This window comes from Ascidiella aspersa, chromosome 7 (assembly GCF_963924565.1).
Source record: "Ascidiella aspersa chromosome 7, kaAscAspe10.2, whole genome shotgun sequence".
NCBI lineage: Eukaryota > Metazoa > Chordata > Ascidiacea > Phlebobranchia > Ascidiidae > Ascidiella > Ascidiella aspersa.
This window is the reverse complement of record NC_139453.1, coordinates 7,830,323-7,847,574: the sequence shown is the minus strand read 5'-3', so window position 1 is coordinate 7,847,574 and position 17,252 is coordinate 7,830,323. Positions and strand designations below refer to the sequence as shown.

The following is a 17,252-nucleotide window of genomic DNA, read 5'->3' as shown; positions in this document are numbered from 1 at the left end:
AATATAACATGATAACCTACAAAGTAAGCAAAGTGAAAATCCAAGGTAATAAGTATGAAGATAAAGGATGTTAGTTGTATTTCTTAGACAGTCGCCTTTGTTCTAACTGACAGCCAAGTATATGGGAACACTTAATAACAATCGAGGTAGATAAGATAAGAAAAGTGACGATTGGATATAGAGTGGTCCACGGCGAAATAGACATGTCTTCCGCAGTAAGATTGCTGAAAAATGTATTTATTATAAATAAAGGTGAGAATTTCAAGAAGGTAAAGGCCAAAAATGCTTGCATTTGTACAGCTTTTAGGTTTTAATTTACTCTACCAATATACACTACCGGTAGTTGGCGAATAGTTTTGTAAAATTGGGTTCATCGTTGTGTCTAGAGTTTTGTTATTGTATTGATTTTTTGTTAAGAATAATAGTAAAAGTAGGTACGCCTTAAAATGCTTTCGGTTAGAATTAGACAATTGGTTAGTTATCATTGCAGCAAAAAAATAATTCTACTTTCATTCCACTTAAGATTACCGTGGTTCAATAAAAACCTTATCGTATTTTAAGGTTTTCATAATAATGTTTGTAGCGCTATAAAAGTTAGATATGGCGGGTATCGCGACGCCTAAAATATTTTTGATGACGTATTGTATAAAAAGTTAATTTAGCCAACTTAAAAGAAGTTGAAAATGCAAGTAAACTGTTAAGCCTACTTGTCCTTCTGGCTTTGAATAACCTCGTGTAGAACGTTTTCGACCAGAATGTTTTGGGTGTAGAGACCCAACGCGATGAAAATGTGGAAAAAATTGTGAGAATGACCAATGATGTCGAACGTGCCTGAGTGAAATACTTAATAATAACATACCGGTTGGTTTTTTGAGCAGCTAAAGGGTCCCGGGGATATTAATCAGGAGACAATTTGGATTGAACACAGATAAATAATTTATTTTTTGAAAAAGTGATATGCAACTTCACATGCTTCAATTCGTCATAGTTCAAATTGCCTAAATCGGCTTATATCAAGATTTTTAAGTGATCAAGCCTTGAAGGACAAGTCAAACTAAAAGTATTACATTTTATGCTGCGGCAACAAGCTTTGCGGTTTGTTGTTTATATGTTTGACAGTACTTTCCAAAGTACTCTTTTTCTGTATAGAACTGTGTTAATTTTACATTACGCCTGTTATTATCTATTAAAAACCTGTAATGCCCCGAGTTTAGGCTACCACAGTTGGAACCACTGCTCTAAAACAAACAAAAACTTTCAACTGCCGAAAACCGAATTACACACTATTTTCACCTGGAAAGCGCTTTTCTGGAAGGCGGCAGACATTGAAAAATGTCGCCATAACAAAACAGCACAAGTGGGTCAGAAACGCGGTAGGGAATTCCCCGGAACCAAAGCTGCAAGACGCTGATTGGTTGGCAGAGTTTGACGTCGAAAAAATTGAGGTAGTTGAAATAAATCTGAACGAACGAGAAAGTATAGTAACCTGCAGTGTTGTAAACAAGTAATTTTAAAATGACTTAAGTCTAAGTCAAGTATTTTTGAATTAATAACAAGTCCCTTTAGTCAATTTAAAGTTAAATCCTTGTTATAAAAATTACACGTTAAGCTATTTAAATTGAGTAAACTCGTCCTAACGAACAATTGAAATCAGGAGTCGATTTAAATATATCCCAACTCCGACTCCGGCCAAAAAAATAAACCAGAGCCCGGCCCCGTTCAAATGTTAGATTTCGTTGCGGTATGGGTTAGACTGTACAGCCTGTATTCCGCCAATTTACGTAACTGAATACAGTGGATATTAAAAAAAAACACTCATATGGGTGTCATATAATTCATCCACTCACAACACATATTAGGAAAATATCCACCATCTGCCATGCCGCAAGAATAATCTACAGTTGGCTGCCTGAGCAGTTTCAAAATTTGATACTGCATATGCGCACGTCGGATTCGTGACTTTTACCTGGCCTTACTCGAAACCCGAGTCCAGATCCAACTCTGCAGCCCTGATTAAAATCGTAATATTCAAACACTCTTTACAAGCCAATTTAATACCTCACCTTGCTATGCATGGAACTGTAATGAGAACGTAGCATACCATGGAAGGCAGCGACTTGAGGATTTGAAAGTATGGGCATTTTGGATGGCGCGACAAACAACTCAGAAAGTTGGTCGTCCAGCCGAGAAACATGCTCACGACGAGGTAGGGAAGGCCATAGAAATCTAAAAGGCGGGAAAAAGTTTCATAATCGTCACAGTGACTTACTGCACTTAAGTCAAGTCATTGCAACACTGACACACAGACACACAAATAAGTATTGACCGGTTTGCATGAAGCAGCTTCTTGGGCACACGTAGAGCTCGAATGCGATGACGTTAGTGATGCCTTGTACCGAGATAGCGCTGTAATCGCAGCACATGCCCATCTCTTGCCCTTTGGCCGACAACGAGTTGAACATGTGCGCGCCCGAACTGACAAACATCACGTAACAGCAACCTGCAAAAAATTAAGATTGAAATAATGTTGTTCGAAGCTAAGACATTTGCCAAACGATTTGATGCTACACAAGTCGGTTTCAAACAGGGTTGTTAATAAGTCGTTTTGAAATGACTAAAGTCCCAGTCGAGCGATTTGCAAATGAATTAAGTCCAAGTATATTTTTAAATAAATAACATGTCCAGTTCAAGTTAAAGTCATCAGTTGAACAAGTCAAGTCCCAGTCAAGTCATAATTACAGCAAGTCAACCTAAAGTCACGTCCTTTTCATACAAATAAAACGTTAACTATTAAATTGGTTATCTCGTCTGATTATAAGTAGTACTTTACTAAAAATTACCAGCTACGTCATTTATTATAAAAAAATTGTTTATGTGCATAAACTAAGATAAACAACCCAATTTTTCATAAAAATTGTTTACTGAACACTTTAATTTAACCCTTAAAGACAATCCAAGTAATTTAAGACAAGTCAGGTCATTTGAGTAAAAACTTTAGCCAAGTTATGTAAGAAAAGTGATTTAAGTAGCCTACACTTAGATCACGTCATTGACTTAAGTTATTACAACACAGATTTAAAGTGACTTAATTGCAAGTCATTTGCAAAATAAACAAAATCCCAGCAATGTCATTTTCAAGTTAGAATAAAGCTGCAGTGTTAAGGGTGGAATGACTAAGCCAAAGTTAGTTCGTTTGGATATAACAATACTTGAATTTACGTAATTTTTGGCGAGTGATTTGGCTTGAAACTAGTTTATGTTTACCAGACCCAAAGAGCAACGCTTCAAGAAGCACCCCGTGTTTCGCTTTCAAGTTTATGGTTGCACTTTTTTAACTCACTCGTACCGAAACAGTGGATCCAGAAGGGGTAGTAAATGACGTTTGTCGGGTCATCGAGCGTTGTGAAGATGCGGTAGGTGCGAAACATCATCATGAGACAGGGAATGAAGTGAGTCCAGAAGTTGACCGTTTGGTTGTTGGGTCCGAACATACTGGAAACGAAACAAACATATATTTTTTTTTGGATTTAAAAAAAAATGAAATGCCGTGCAGGCTGCATCCGAAGCAACAGTCTTATTGGCATTGAATGATTTTTTCGTATAATTTAGCGAAATATTTAATAAACTAAAGTGGAATACAGATTTCAAATAAAAAACAAAGAACATCGATGTTTTAATTAAGTTATAAGAAAGGTACTTCTATATGTAGTATAAAGAAAAACGAAATGTTCTTTAATTGACCAAAGTTGTTCTCCAAATGATGTAAAATACAAATAACAAAATGCACAAAATTATCGACATCTATGCAAAAAAAAAACCTCATTTCTACACTATTTACCTAATCTGAGGCGCACATAACACAACACCAAACGTATTAACAACAGTGTTGTAAACAAGTCATTTTGAAATGACTTAAGTCCCAGTCAAGTCATTCGTAAAATAACTGAAGTACAAGTCAAGTATTTTTGAATAAATAACAAGTCAAGTCCCAGTCCAAGTCATCGGTTGCCCAAGTCAAGTCCCCAAGTCATAATTAGAGCAAGTCAAATTCAAGTCCAGCCCTTGTCAAAAAAATAAAACTGTAAATTTTGAAAACCGGCAAACTCCTCCGATTAATATGAGCAACACAAGTCAAAAATAATATAAAAGCAGCATATAACAAGCAAATTCTTTTATATGCAAAAATTGGGCTAAATAACGCAATTTTATAATTAATTGCTTAATTAAAACAATTTATTTTAACCCAAGTCATTTGTCCAAATGCCTTAAGTCAAGTCAAGTCATTTGCCGAAAAGACTTAAGTCAAGTCAAGTATTTTTGCCCAAAAGACTTAAGTCAAGTCATTGACTTAAGTCATTACAACACTGATTAACAAGTAACGGATAAGTTGGATAACCCTTAGCAGGGCTGCGAAGTCGACTTGGGACTCAAGTAAGACCACGTAAGAGTACTCGAGTCCCGAGTCCGACGTGCGCATGCGCAGTACTGAATCTCGTAACTGATAATGTCGCAATCTGTAAATTGTGAGTAGATTGCCGTATATCAGGGGTTCTTAAACTGGGGTCCATGGACCCCTTGGGGGTCCGTGAACATGTTTTAGCGGGTCCATGAAGGTCTAATTGAAATATTAGTGCTTATTTAAGAAGTAATCAATTTATTAACGAAATCAATTTAATTAAAAATAAAACGGTTTTCCCCTGAATGTATTTAGACTCCATTTCACTTTCACAATTTTTTTATCAAAATCAGCAAATTTATGAAGTCTATTTGTACTGTGACGTCAATTTATGACGTCATTTTTTAATTTTTTTTTGCCTACAGTGGTCCACGCGAGATGAAAGAAAATATTAGGGGTCCGCGGTAAAAAAAGTTTAAGAACCCCTGCTGTATATCCACCTTAACTAGATTAAGTAAATGGGTAAAATACAGGCTGGAGACTCGTAATCGACAAAATCGGACATTCGACCGGAGTCTGACTCGGGTTATTTTTAACCGACACCGGAGCCCTGCCTTACCGACACATCGGCAGGGTTAAAATACTATACAAAACAAGCCTAGAAACACTAAACCACGTAAAACCAACTCCACACAACCTCTTTACCTTTTCATGCAAGCCCACACCGACGAGGGGTTGGGTCTGTATCCGTGCCAAATGTAAATCTCAACCGAGTCGTGTTGGGTTTCCCAGGAGGGGGTTACCCCGTACGATCGAATCCAGTCCCCGTATTTTCCGCTGTAAATTAACATGACGCATAAGGGTTTGGTTTAATCTCAAGTCTGTGACAAAAAACAGTTCTGGTGTTCTTTTAGCCGTGTTTTTTTCGATAAAATAATATTTGATAATTTCTAAATCAGGTTAGATAATATTAGTGGTTTTCAATCTCTTTTACCTAATTTCCCTTTTACTTCTTTACAATAATTGAAGATTAACCAGGAAAATGATAAAAAAAATAATTTTACAATTCTTACTCTATAATGTGCAAACCACTACGACGGATGTGGTCAAGATAAAATAATTTATCAGAAAATTAATTGAAAAAATGTTGAGTCGTTTAGAGAAGCATCTAGAATGAAAACTAACATAATTAGATTAACTAAAATATTAGCTTACAATATACTCGTTATAACATTGGCTTTTATTTGAATACGTTGGTTTTCTCGCTTGTAACAGTTTCATTTGTCTGGTGTGGTCAATAAAATCCTCACCCGTAAATTCCATTCAGTCGCCTTCCAATCTCACTGTTCGGTTCTGGCTTCGCTTCTTCCGAATAAGTGCAATCTTGGCTGTGGCGACGTTTAGCGGTCACCTTTTTGTCTAGATTTTTCTCGCTAGTTCGCGATATAACATTTCTCAGTTCCATAACAATCCCGCAACACCGGTTGTTGCTATTTTTTAGCACAGTGCTAAATCGCAATTGTTGGCTGCTCGGAAAACAACTAAATCAGCAATTTCCTAAAACCTAATGCAGAAAAAACAACATTTTGTTGAAAGGTGTCCTATTTATTTAAATTCAGTAGGTTTACTTTGTAAGGCTACTCTATAGAGTCCTAGACTCTAACTAAAACGAAGCTTTCACCTTAACGAAACGCAAGCTTGTTTAAATCTTGCGAAATTGAAATAGATCCTTTACGAAATTAAAATGATGTAAGCAGATTCTTAGTTATATGCCGCTTATTTTTGTACAAATTTCACAGTCAGCTGGACAAACATAAAACACATTGACCAAACATAATGTGCACTTTAGCACCTAATCAAGTGTTAAAAAGGCTGAGCACAAATCGTTAGAAAACTTGTCTATTTTTTATGGCATAATTAAAGGTAAGCGAAACGATCTATCTAATCCAGCGGTTCTCACCAGTGGGCCATCTCATTCATAAAAATTTATCGGGCCTCAGAATGTCTGTACGACGAAAATGGGCCACGAAAAAAAAGGTTGAAAGCCACTGATCGAATCATTCCTGACGAACGCGTAAATAACTGCTTTGCCAAAGTTGTAGCTTCCGTTACATCACTTTAAGACTGTAATAATATCACAGCCCAAACAGAAGTAAGTAGCAGTTTAAACGTTTCGAATGTCTAGTTATTCATTTTGAACTATAATTTTGTTTCTTTTGGGACATACTATACGTGAGGGGTTAAACTGGGAAACATTGCCCCCTAGGGCTCCATGAAAAAAAAAATGATAATAATAAGGATGTTGTATTTATATCGTTTTATCAGTCTAACTACCGGTTACTGTATAAACCAGTTTTTTAATTAAAATGACGTTTCTTTAATTTTTCAAAAGGTTGAAAAAATAGGGGCCATTGATTTCTCTAAATTTTCAAAGGGGGCCACGGTGTAAAAAAGGTTAGGAACCCCTGCTATATGTTAATACGTTATATTTGATTGAAATCTCTACTAAACTGACCTTTGCACTACTAGCCAATGGCAAAAGAGTGCAGCTACAACACATAAGCGATCTAACGCAACTAACCTATAAACAAATATACGATAAACAAGTAACGATAGAACAGTACAAAGTGACGCACGAGAAGCAGCCAAATGACCTCTTAAATCTGTACAAAGATGTATCTTGAGTCTGTTGAGCGCGCCTACTGTCCCTATACGTTCAAATACGTGCATCCTGTTTGACAAAAAAGAACCGACTCGAGTTTTGGACGATTGCCGAATTAAGCAGGAATCGTGCACAACTTTTTCTCCGAAGCGCAAAGCCTGGAAATTAGTTGTCTTGCTTGCCTAGCATTCTTCGTATCTCTAAAACGAGCGTTTTACAGATAAACTTATTATTTATCGGAGTTTACCAGTTTTAGTAATTTAACGTTTTAGATACCTGGCATCTTAGTGAAAGATGACTGTTCCATACCCCTTTTTAAACAACTAACTTTGTAATGTCGATTTATTTTACGATCGGTGTAATTTTTTAATGTTATCTTATTATTATTCTGGAGGTATTTTCTTTCATGTGTCCCCATGTGGTTTTACAAAGGTAATTCAACATAGCCTAGATCCCTGGACACTATCATGCAAGCTTGTACCTTTGGCTGCAAATAGGGCATTTCGAAGAATACAGCTGCAATTAATCTTATCATAAGGCAAATAATATCTCGCTGGATAAAGAATCTCTAAAATAATATTTTAGGCCTACTGATTTTAATATGAAGTTTAGTAGAATGTCTTAACTTGTTGTCCCTTTGCTTACTTCTTTTTTATTTTTTATAATGGGATACATTTAAAAACAAGCGCATATTATGAACAGGTCCAAGTCAAGTCTTTTCGAATAAAGGCAAGTCATAATTAGAGCAAGTCAATTCCAAGTTATGTCCTGTCATAAAAATGAGAGGTTATCTTATATTACAATTGGTAAACCAGTCGGATGATGGACTCAACTAAAAAATGCCACAAGCGCGAAATAGAAATCTATAATATTTCGATGGCACAAATTAAGATGAAAACCAGACTTTAGTCCATTATAAACAGGTTAACACTGTAGCCTATATATAAAAGGTGTTGGTGTCCACACTAACCAATAAAACTATAAGGGAAATAACAAGTCCCTCAATTTATTGTACACCTTCTTTAAGTATCAGGCAGAACATAGTTATGTACAAAAATAGACATTTTTCCCCGTGTCTTATTTCTTTAATTCTTCAAAAAGGGGCTCGGTTTAAAAAAAAAAGTTTAACACTGTTCGACAATATTTTATTGCCACTCTGGAATACAACGATTATCAGGAAGCGATAAGAAACAAAATATAAAACACTTAACAGAAGTAATAAAAATGTTGCATGGTACCACTAAAATATAACACGAAAACCTACAAAATAAGCAAACTTAAAATACAAGGTAATACGTATAAAGATAAAAGATGTTAGTTGTATTTCTTAGACAGTCGTCTTTGTTCTAACTGACAGCCAAGTATATGGGAACACTTAATAACAATCGAGGTGGATAAGATAAGAAAAGTGACGATTGGGTATAGAGTGGTCCACGGCGATATAGACATGTCTTCCGCAGTTAGGTTGCTGAAAAAATGTATTATTTTAATTAAATAAGTAAGTTTCTAGTAGGTAATGACAAAAAAATGGTTGCAGTTGTCTTAAAGGATAACTTTAAGTTACTCTACCAATGTTGGTAAATCAGTTTGTAAAATGCAGTTTATCATTGTGTAGCTGTTTTTTTTCATTGTACTAATCTTTTAAACATGTATTTATTGTAATTAAATGAGTAAGTTTGTAGAAGATAATCGCAAAAAAATGCTTGCACTTCTAACTAAGGATAACTTTAATTTACTCTACCAAAATACACTAAATGGCAAATCAAGTTGTAGAATACATTTTATAAATGTGTAGCTGTTTTTTTATCGTACTAATCCAGTGGTTCTCAACCTTTTTTCTTTCGTGGCCCATTTTTGTTGCTCATAAACTAAAAAAAGGTTTAGATCAAAAAATAGCGGAGCATATATTAATGCAGATTGTTATTTATTCAACGTGCATTAGTGAAGTACTTGCTTCTAAACAATAAATTTACGTTCATTTACATTCCTTCTCAATTCCTCCCCAAGCCATTATTCTTGTAAACAAATGAAACTAAATTCTTCAATAAATCCAGCTTTTTTAAATTGGTCTGTTGCCACCCAAAAAGTTTCCATGGCCCACTGGTTGAGAACCGCTGTACTAATCTTTTGTTAAGATCAGTAGAGAAAGTAAGCAGTAACAGTTATTTTGCAGATACGCCTTAACTTGTTTTAGACTTCCTCTAGTTGCTTGTTTTAGGCGTCCTATTATGACGTAATTTTGTGACGTAGTATCCTAAAGTTTTCATGCATTTCGATTAGACAATTTGTTATCATTTCAGCAAAAAAAATAATTCTGATTTCACCTCTGGTTAAGATAAACGTGTTTCAATAGAAACCTTATCGTATTTTCCCAAGATCAAGTAATACAGCGGTTCTCAACCAGTGGGCCATGGCTCACTGGTGGGCCATAAGAACATTTAAGATGGGCGAGAGACCAATTTAAAAAATCTAGATGTAGTTTCATTTGTGTCATTATACTAAATTTTACAGCATACTTAATTTTACAGGCTTGGGGAGGAAATAAAAAGGAATGTAAATTTATTCTTCAACCGCAAGTAGCCTATCTTACTGATGCACGGTTGAATAAATAATCTGTTTTGAAATATGTTCTGCTGTGTTTTGTTCTAAACCTATTTTACAGTTTTTTCTTTCAGAAAAATTTAGTGGGCCACAGAATTGTTTTGCAACGTAAATGGGCCACGAAAGAAAAAAGGTTGAGAACCACTGAAGTATTGTATAAAAAGTGAATTTAGCCAACTTTAAATGCAACTAAACTGTTTAGCTTACTTGTCCTTCCGGCTTTGAATAACCTCGTGTAGAACGTTTTCGACCAGAATGTTTTGGGTGTAGAGACCCAACGCGATAAAAATGTGGAAAAAATTGTGAGAATGTCCAACGATGTCGAACGTACCTGAGTGAAAATATTGGGTTAATTACCTATACCGGTTAGTTTTTTTGAGCAGCTTAAGGGTCCCAGGGCTGTTACTACGGAGACCAAGTTAATAGGCAAGATATTACTTATGAATACAGATAACTTATCTTGAAAAGAGTGATAGTTTATCTTTAGTTTAGAAAAAGTGATACGTAACTTCGCATGGTTCAATTTGTCGTCATAGTTGTAATTGCCTAATTATGTCAAGATTTTTGGATGACCACGCCATTGGCCAAACTAAACGTATTATATTTTATGCTGCAGCCACAAGCTTAGTGATTCGTTGTTTATATCACAATGCCGGAAAATATATTTTGATTGTAGAGTTGTTTTAAACGGATTACCGATTGAGCAAAAATCAGATTCCTAAAGATTCCCAATATCTCGCAGCATTTAAACATTCCCAAATATCTCGTGGCACCCTTCAGAAATCGCAGCCAGGGTGCCGCGGCACCTCGATTCGAAAGCACTGTATTTAAGGGCCACGAGTAAAGACTATCACAAGTAGAACCACTGCTCTAAAACAAACAAAAAATTTCACCTATAGCAAATCAAGATATACACTATTCTACCTGGAAAGCGTTTTTCGGGAAGTCGGCAGACATTGAAAAATGCCGCCATGGTAAAACAGCACAAGTGGGTCAGAAACGCGGTAGGGAATTCCCCGGAACCGAAGCCGCAAGTCGCTGATTGGTCGGCAGAGTTTGACGTCGAAAAAATTGAGGTAGTTGAAATATATCTGAAAGAACGTACAAGAAAGTATAATAACCTGCCGTGTTGTAAACAAGTCATTTTTTACTTAAGTCCCAGTCAAGGCATTTGCAAAATAACTTAAGTCGCCTCTTTTTGAATTAAATAACAACAAGTCCCAGTCCAGCCATAATTAAAGCAAGTCAATTCCAAGTCAAGTCCTTGTCACAATAATTGCACGTTAAGCTATTTAAACTACTGCCATACTCGTCCAATTGTGAGCAATAACTTAAGTAAAAGATACCAAAAAGGCAATAGTTGGCAAGCAAATTGTTTTTATGTGCAAAAATTAGGATAAATAACCCAATTTTACGAAATATACTTAATGAAAACACTTAATTTCAACACAACTCATTTAAGTCAGGCCAAGTCATTTACCCAAAAGACTTAAGTCATGCTAAGTCATTTTGCCCAAAAGACTTAAGTCATGTTAAGTCATTTTCCCCAAAAGACTTAAGTCAAGTCAAGTCATTTTATAACAGTGACTCAAGTAATTACAACACTGGTCATACAAAACCATGGATAACCTACTACATTGATGTTCGCATTATGTAGGATATCTAGCCTGTGTCAGTGCTTGAAAAAGGTAAACTCTAACAACCCTACCCAATATGTCTTAAAAAACCCAAAATATATATATAACTTACTTTCCCGCACAACATTTTTAACGTTCATTATTGGAGCTCAATCATGTTAGCTTGTTTGTTAGCTAAAATTGCATTTCGCAAAAATTTAATGACACTATGACAGTCATATGACATTTCTTCTAGATACAATACATTGGAAATCCTGGCTGCGAAACAACCCTCTTTTAGCAAAACAAAACTTTAAACCTTAACATCATTTGACACAAAACTTGCGACAGAAATCAAAGGCAAGTGTGATTCGCGGGAGTAATCAAAAATCTCTTGACAGGCCAATTTTCAATATCCCACCTTGCAATACACGGTACTGCGGTGAGAATGTAGCATATCATGACGGGCAGGGACCTGATGATGTGAAAGTAGGGGCATCTTGGATGGCGCGACAAACAACTCAGACAGTTGGCAGTCCAGCCAAAGAACATGAACATGACGAGGTAGGGCAGGCCATAGAAATCTAATCGACAGGAAAGATTAATAAGCACCACAAACAAAAGAAGCAAATACGAACTTAATTAAAGCGTTTAAAATCGGTTTTGGTGGCTTAACGGAGGCTACATTGTAATAAAAAAAAAAAAAAACAAAAAAAAAAAAATAGCAAGGATGACAAAAAAAAAATAGCAAGGATGACACGCAAAATCGTGAAGCGTTCCTTATATATAAAAAAAAATAGGTGTTGGTCCATTGTAAGGAAAATACACAGTGCCGTGAGAATATAAAGCAAATTTGAAATAAAGATCGATAGCTTCTCTTACAGATTTTTATTCGTTCACCAGTAGCGATACTTTAACAACCATTTGAAAGAATTAAGGCCAAATAAACACTACAAACGTACGAAAAAACACACATGTGCATTGTACAGTAGTCATACAGACATACAAAAAAATACTGACCGGTTTGCATGAAGCAGCTTCTTGGACACACGTAAAGCTCGAATGCGATGACATTGGTGATGCCGTAGACTGAGATGGCGCTGTAATCGCAGCACATGCTCATTTCTTGCACTTTCCCCGACACCGAGTTCAACATGTGCGCGCCCGAACTTACCAGCATGACGTAACAGCACCCTGAAAAATATTCAAGTCCTTTCAAGTCGCTGTAAAACGCTAAACAATTAAAATTAGTAAACTCGTTGGATTATAAGGAATATACCTAAATTGAAAAAAAAGCGCAACATGTTAAGAAAATCGTATGATGTGCATAAACTTAGATAAAGAACCTATTTTTTCTGAAAAATTGCTTCCTCATAATATTGTATTAAAACCCTTAGAACTAGTCAATCAATTTAAGGCAAGTCACCTCATTGTTTGAAAGACACTCACAGTCATTTCAAAAAAGTGATTAAAGTAAACAGTGCTAAATGAAAAATGACTGGAGTCAATGAGACCTAATTCATTTGGGTATAAACTGACTTGACTTAACTTAATTATTTTGGAAGTGACCTTACTTAATACGCCTTGTTTACTACACTAAGAAAGCTAGGAATTCCGAAACATCCCATTTAAAGAAAGCACTTTTTTTATCTCAGGTTTATGTTCTCATTCCTTTTGATAAAACTCACGCGTACCGAAACAGTGGATCCAGAATGGGTAGTAAATGACGTTCGTCGGGTCATCGAGCGTTGTGAAGATGCGGTAGGTGCGAAACATCATCATGAGACAGGGAATGAAGTGAGTCCAGAAGTTTACCATTTCGTTGTTGGGTTGGAACACACTGAAAACGTTAAACAAACATATATTTTCGGTTTGATCCTACAAAAGCGCAAGCCAAAAAAACAAAACTGTTGTAACCTTAGACAAGCATAAACCCTAAAAATAAAAAAATGGTTATTTAGACACTACATGAAAGTGAAATATGCATGAATAAATATATTTTGAAGAAAGTTTACTTTGTTTGAATGCTTTTTTTCTTAAGCCCAAAATACTGAAGTAAACTGCATTCATTATTTTGTCCTAAACCAGTACCCTAATTTCCAAACAATTTTTTTTTCATTATTGGGTTCAAACACAGTAAAAACGTTACACAAACATATTTTTAGTTTGAACCTTAAAAAATCAGAGCAAAGGACAAAGCTCGTGTAGCCAGAGATGGAACAGCATTATTCGCATTGAATTAAAAATGCTAAATCTTTAATAAAGCAAAACTAAATAAGGATATTAGAAAAAAAATATCTACCATTAAATAAAATGTCAGAGCAAGGCGGGGTTTGGAATTTGGCGTCCAAGCTAGATTTACCATGTTTAAACAAGCAAAATCCACATTTAAACAGCTGTAGCGGATTAAATATTGTAGTATGGAACTATTTTGCGCTTCAATTTATTGAAACCAAACAACCCTTTCCAGATTTCTTTTTCACTAAACTGGATTGGTCAAGTTAAACATTTTCTCATGAAGGCTAAGTGTAGCACCCAAATTTCCGACATGCCCAATATAATATGTACAAATGGCAACTTTTGTATGACATGAATAAAATAATGTTCCATCTGTAGGCACTGAATCTAAGCGCACGTAAAACGTCAAAGTATTAAAACCAGGGCTGCGGAGTCGGTTAAAAATAACTCAAAAAAAATAATAATCAAAAAAGTTAAATCCGAGTCCGACTCCCGGGTCTCGAGTCTGATTCCGGCTAAATGCGCGATTTTGTCGAGTCCCAAGTTTGGCTCCGACCCTACGGCATGTACTCCGCCAATTTACGTAACTAAAATACGGTGGATACTTTATAGGGGTGTCATATAATTCATTTACTCAAAATAAATTGTTGGAAAATATCCATCATATACTATGTCGTACTCTGGGATTTGGCTTACTCGAGTCCCGAGTCCGACTCCAGCAAAACAAACCGACACCGTCGAGTTTCGAGTTCCGAGTTCGACTCTGACTCCGCAGCCCTGATTGAAACAAGTAACAGCTAACCTTGTCGATATATCGGCATTGGAATAGAAAATGAAGACAGTACACTACAACCCTAGAGACCTAGACACCATGGTAGAACGTAAAATCCACTCCACGCCAGCTCTTTACCTTTTCATGCAAGCCCACACCGACGAGGGGTTGGGTCTGTATCCGTGCCAAATGTGAATCTCAACCGAGTCGTGTTGGGTTTCCCAGGAGGGGGTTACCCCGTACGATCGAACCCAGTCCCCGTATTTTCCGCTGCAAAAAAGCAATGAACATGATGTAATTGGGTTTGTTTAAATTCCAGTTTTTAAAATCTGTTAAGCTGCTTTTTTGACTTTTGAAATTGAGTTCGATTGGATCAGTGATCCTCAATTATTTTCTCCTGGCTCCCTTTGTTTCTTTGCAATATTTGAAGACCTCACAAACTAGGAAACCCTAAAAAATAATTTAACCATATTTTACTCTATAACAGGGTTTCTTAAACTGGGGTCCATGAAGTGAACTATTTTTAGGGGTCCGTAAAGGTTTTTGCACTGAATGTATTTAGGCTTCATTCCACATTTTTGGACTGAAATCAGCAAATTGATGAAGTCCATAAGACGGATGTAGTCAAGATAATAAAATGTATCAAGAAGTTAATAAAAAAGATGTTGAATCGATAGTTTGAGAACCATCGGATTAGATTAACTAAAATATTAGCTTACAACTTACTCGTTATAATATCGGCGCAAATTTTAAATATGATGCTTTTTCTCCCTTGTGGAAGTTTCATTTGTCTGGTGTGATCAATACAACCCTTACCCGTAAATTGCATTCAAACGCCTTCCAATCTCACTGTTCGGTTCTGGCTTCGTTTCTTCCGAATAAGTGCAATGGTGGCTATGGCGGCGTCTAGCGGTCGCTTTTTCGTCGAGGTTTTTCTCGCTAGTGGGCGTTATAAGCGTCCTCAGTTGCGTAACAATTCCGCAATCGAGCAACGAGAATCCACCGGTTGTTGCCATTTTTTTAGCACAGTGCCAAATCACAATTGGCTGTTTAGAAAACAATTGAATGAGCAATGTCCTAACACCTAATTGAAAATAAAAACATTTTGTTAAAAGATGTCCTATTTATTCAAATTCAGAAGGTTTACTTTTAAGTCTACTTTAACTAAAACGAACTAATCACTTTAACGAAACGCAAGCTTGTTTAAATTTTGACATTGAAAAAGTTCACTACAAAGAGATTCGTGGAAGCTATTTTTTACAGGCCGCTGTGTTTCCACCAGATGTTTGTTTTGACGCTTTTTTGACTGCAGCACATTTTTGTACAAATTCAACAATCAGCTGTGCAAACATGAAACACGAACAAACATAGTGTGTACTTTAGCACAAAACCAAGTGTTAATAGAATGAGCAAATATCCTTAATAAACTTGTTTATTTTTTAAATATTACAGCCTCATAAAATATCGATATAGATCCCGTTACATTACTTTAAGGTCGCACCTGAATCCTTAATTTATTTCGATAAAACGTTCAGTAGGCCTATACAGGTTTCCAAACCAAATCTTCACTGAATAGCGAAATTTTCTCAAAACGACACGCAATGCAAACGAAATGCATTGAACATATTTCGACCACTCTTTTCCTGTTTTGGGTGATTTTTACTGTTTTGAAATCATTGGGGCTGGCCTAAAACGCATTTGGGCTTTATAGTCATTTTTGCGTACATTTTGGCTTTCTTTGTTCTATAATAGTGCACTGAAAGCTGCCCTACGAAACCGTTACTATTTGAATGCAGCATGAAACGGCGAATACTTTCCATCGTCTGGGGAAGGCCAGAAGGTTATGCTGGAGACATAATTATATTGGTCCGCTTTATGAAATTATAAAAAAGTTTTATTAATAATATAAAAAAAAAAATATAATCTTATATTAACTTAAGCAACGCTGGACATTTCGTCTTGTTTTAATTTCATTTCTGCTTTGTGTTTAATACAACAATTTCATTTATGAACGGTACGTCGTAAAACTCCTGCCTGTTTGTATAACAAGATTAAAAAGTAAATCTAATAGATTCAAAAGTTTTAACGCGGTTATTAAACTAGCAAACAGGGCTTGGTGAAACTAAATCGAGCTACGTATGACTGGAGCCTGTTGTACACACTATTTTACCTTTCAAAACATCTACGACTTTTTTTAGGCTTACAACCTACATGAAACTTGACGCTACTGCGTCTGTAAAACAATGAACCTTTTTAGTACGTAACTACTAATCATACCTCGCTAATACAGAGTTGATATGCCTGTCATCCCGATCAAGCTAATTAAACCGTGACAAAATATTTCAGACATTTATTTGTATTTTTAACTTAAAAAGGAAACTTCATTACGATTTCCTACCCAACGTTAGGTTGCTGTAATGCTGTAATTTGGTAGAGTGCGCATATCGAATAACTATTCCCAATGGAACTCAAGTTATTGGAATGAATGTAAAGATAAGCACCCTTGCTCGGTTGAACTTAGTGGTTCTGAAACGTTTTTTTTTTCAACGTTTTTTTGTGCAAAATCTCAAGTTATTTTACTGTTGTTTCTTATTTTCTCTCAATTATTTTTAAATTTAAACGAATAAAAATTTAAGTTGTTTCACGGGCCGTGCACAACACGACTAAAATGGAAATACATTTTTAACTTAATTTGGTGTTGAAAATTACAAATTTTAATCCTATATTAACAGAATTACATAAAGTACGCGTTCAAAGATTCACATACTTGCGTTTAAACAAAATTAAATATAATTTTGCAGCATAATGGTTGTAGGTTGCATTTAGACGTGGTAAGAATATCAAAGCCCATACAGAAGTAGGTAGAATTTCGAACGTTTCGAATAACACTTTATTCATTTTTAACTGTAATTTTGTTTCTATTTTCTTGAGGACTTACTATACGTTAATAAGCCTTGATTAAAGTCA

The 17,252-nt window shown here is 35.6% G+C and overlaps 2 protein-coding genes across 2 annotated transcripts; both read right to left on the bottom strand.

Moving 5' to 3' along the window:
• Positions 1-703: 703 nt before the first annotated feature.
• Positions 704-5,861, bottom strand: LOC146137533 (membrane progesterone receptor epsilon-like). Its single transcript, XM_083394374.1, has 7 exons — positions 5,707-5,861; positions 5,102-5,233; positions 3,347-3,492; positions 2,327-2,500; positions 2,064-2,226; positions 1,294-1,460; positions 704-831 (listed from the first exon to the last, which is right to left on the bottom strand). The coding sequence occupies exons 1-7, from the start codon at positions 5,859-5,861 to the stop codon at positions 704-706; spliced, it is 1,065 nt and encodes a 354-aa protein (XP_083250500.1).
• Positions 5,862-9,862: 4,001 nt separating this feature from the next.
• On the bottom strand, positions 9,863-15,360 carry LOC146137532 (membrane progestin receptor epsilon-like). Its single transcript, XM_083394373.1, has 7 exons — positions 15,102-15,360; positions 14,424-14,555; positions 12,970-13,115; positions 12,296-12,469; positions 11,697-11,859; positions 10,584-10,750; positions 9,863-9,990 (listed from the first exon to the last, which is right to left on the bottom strand). The coding sequence occupies exons 1-7, from the start codon at positions 15,299-15,301 to the stop codon at positions 9,863-9,865; spliced, it is 1,110 nt and encodes a 369-aa protein (XP_083250499.1). The 5' UTR covers positions 15,302-15,360.
• Positions 15,361-17,252: the final 1,892 nt, after the last annotated feature.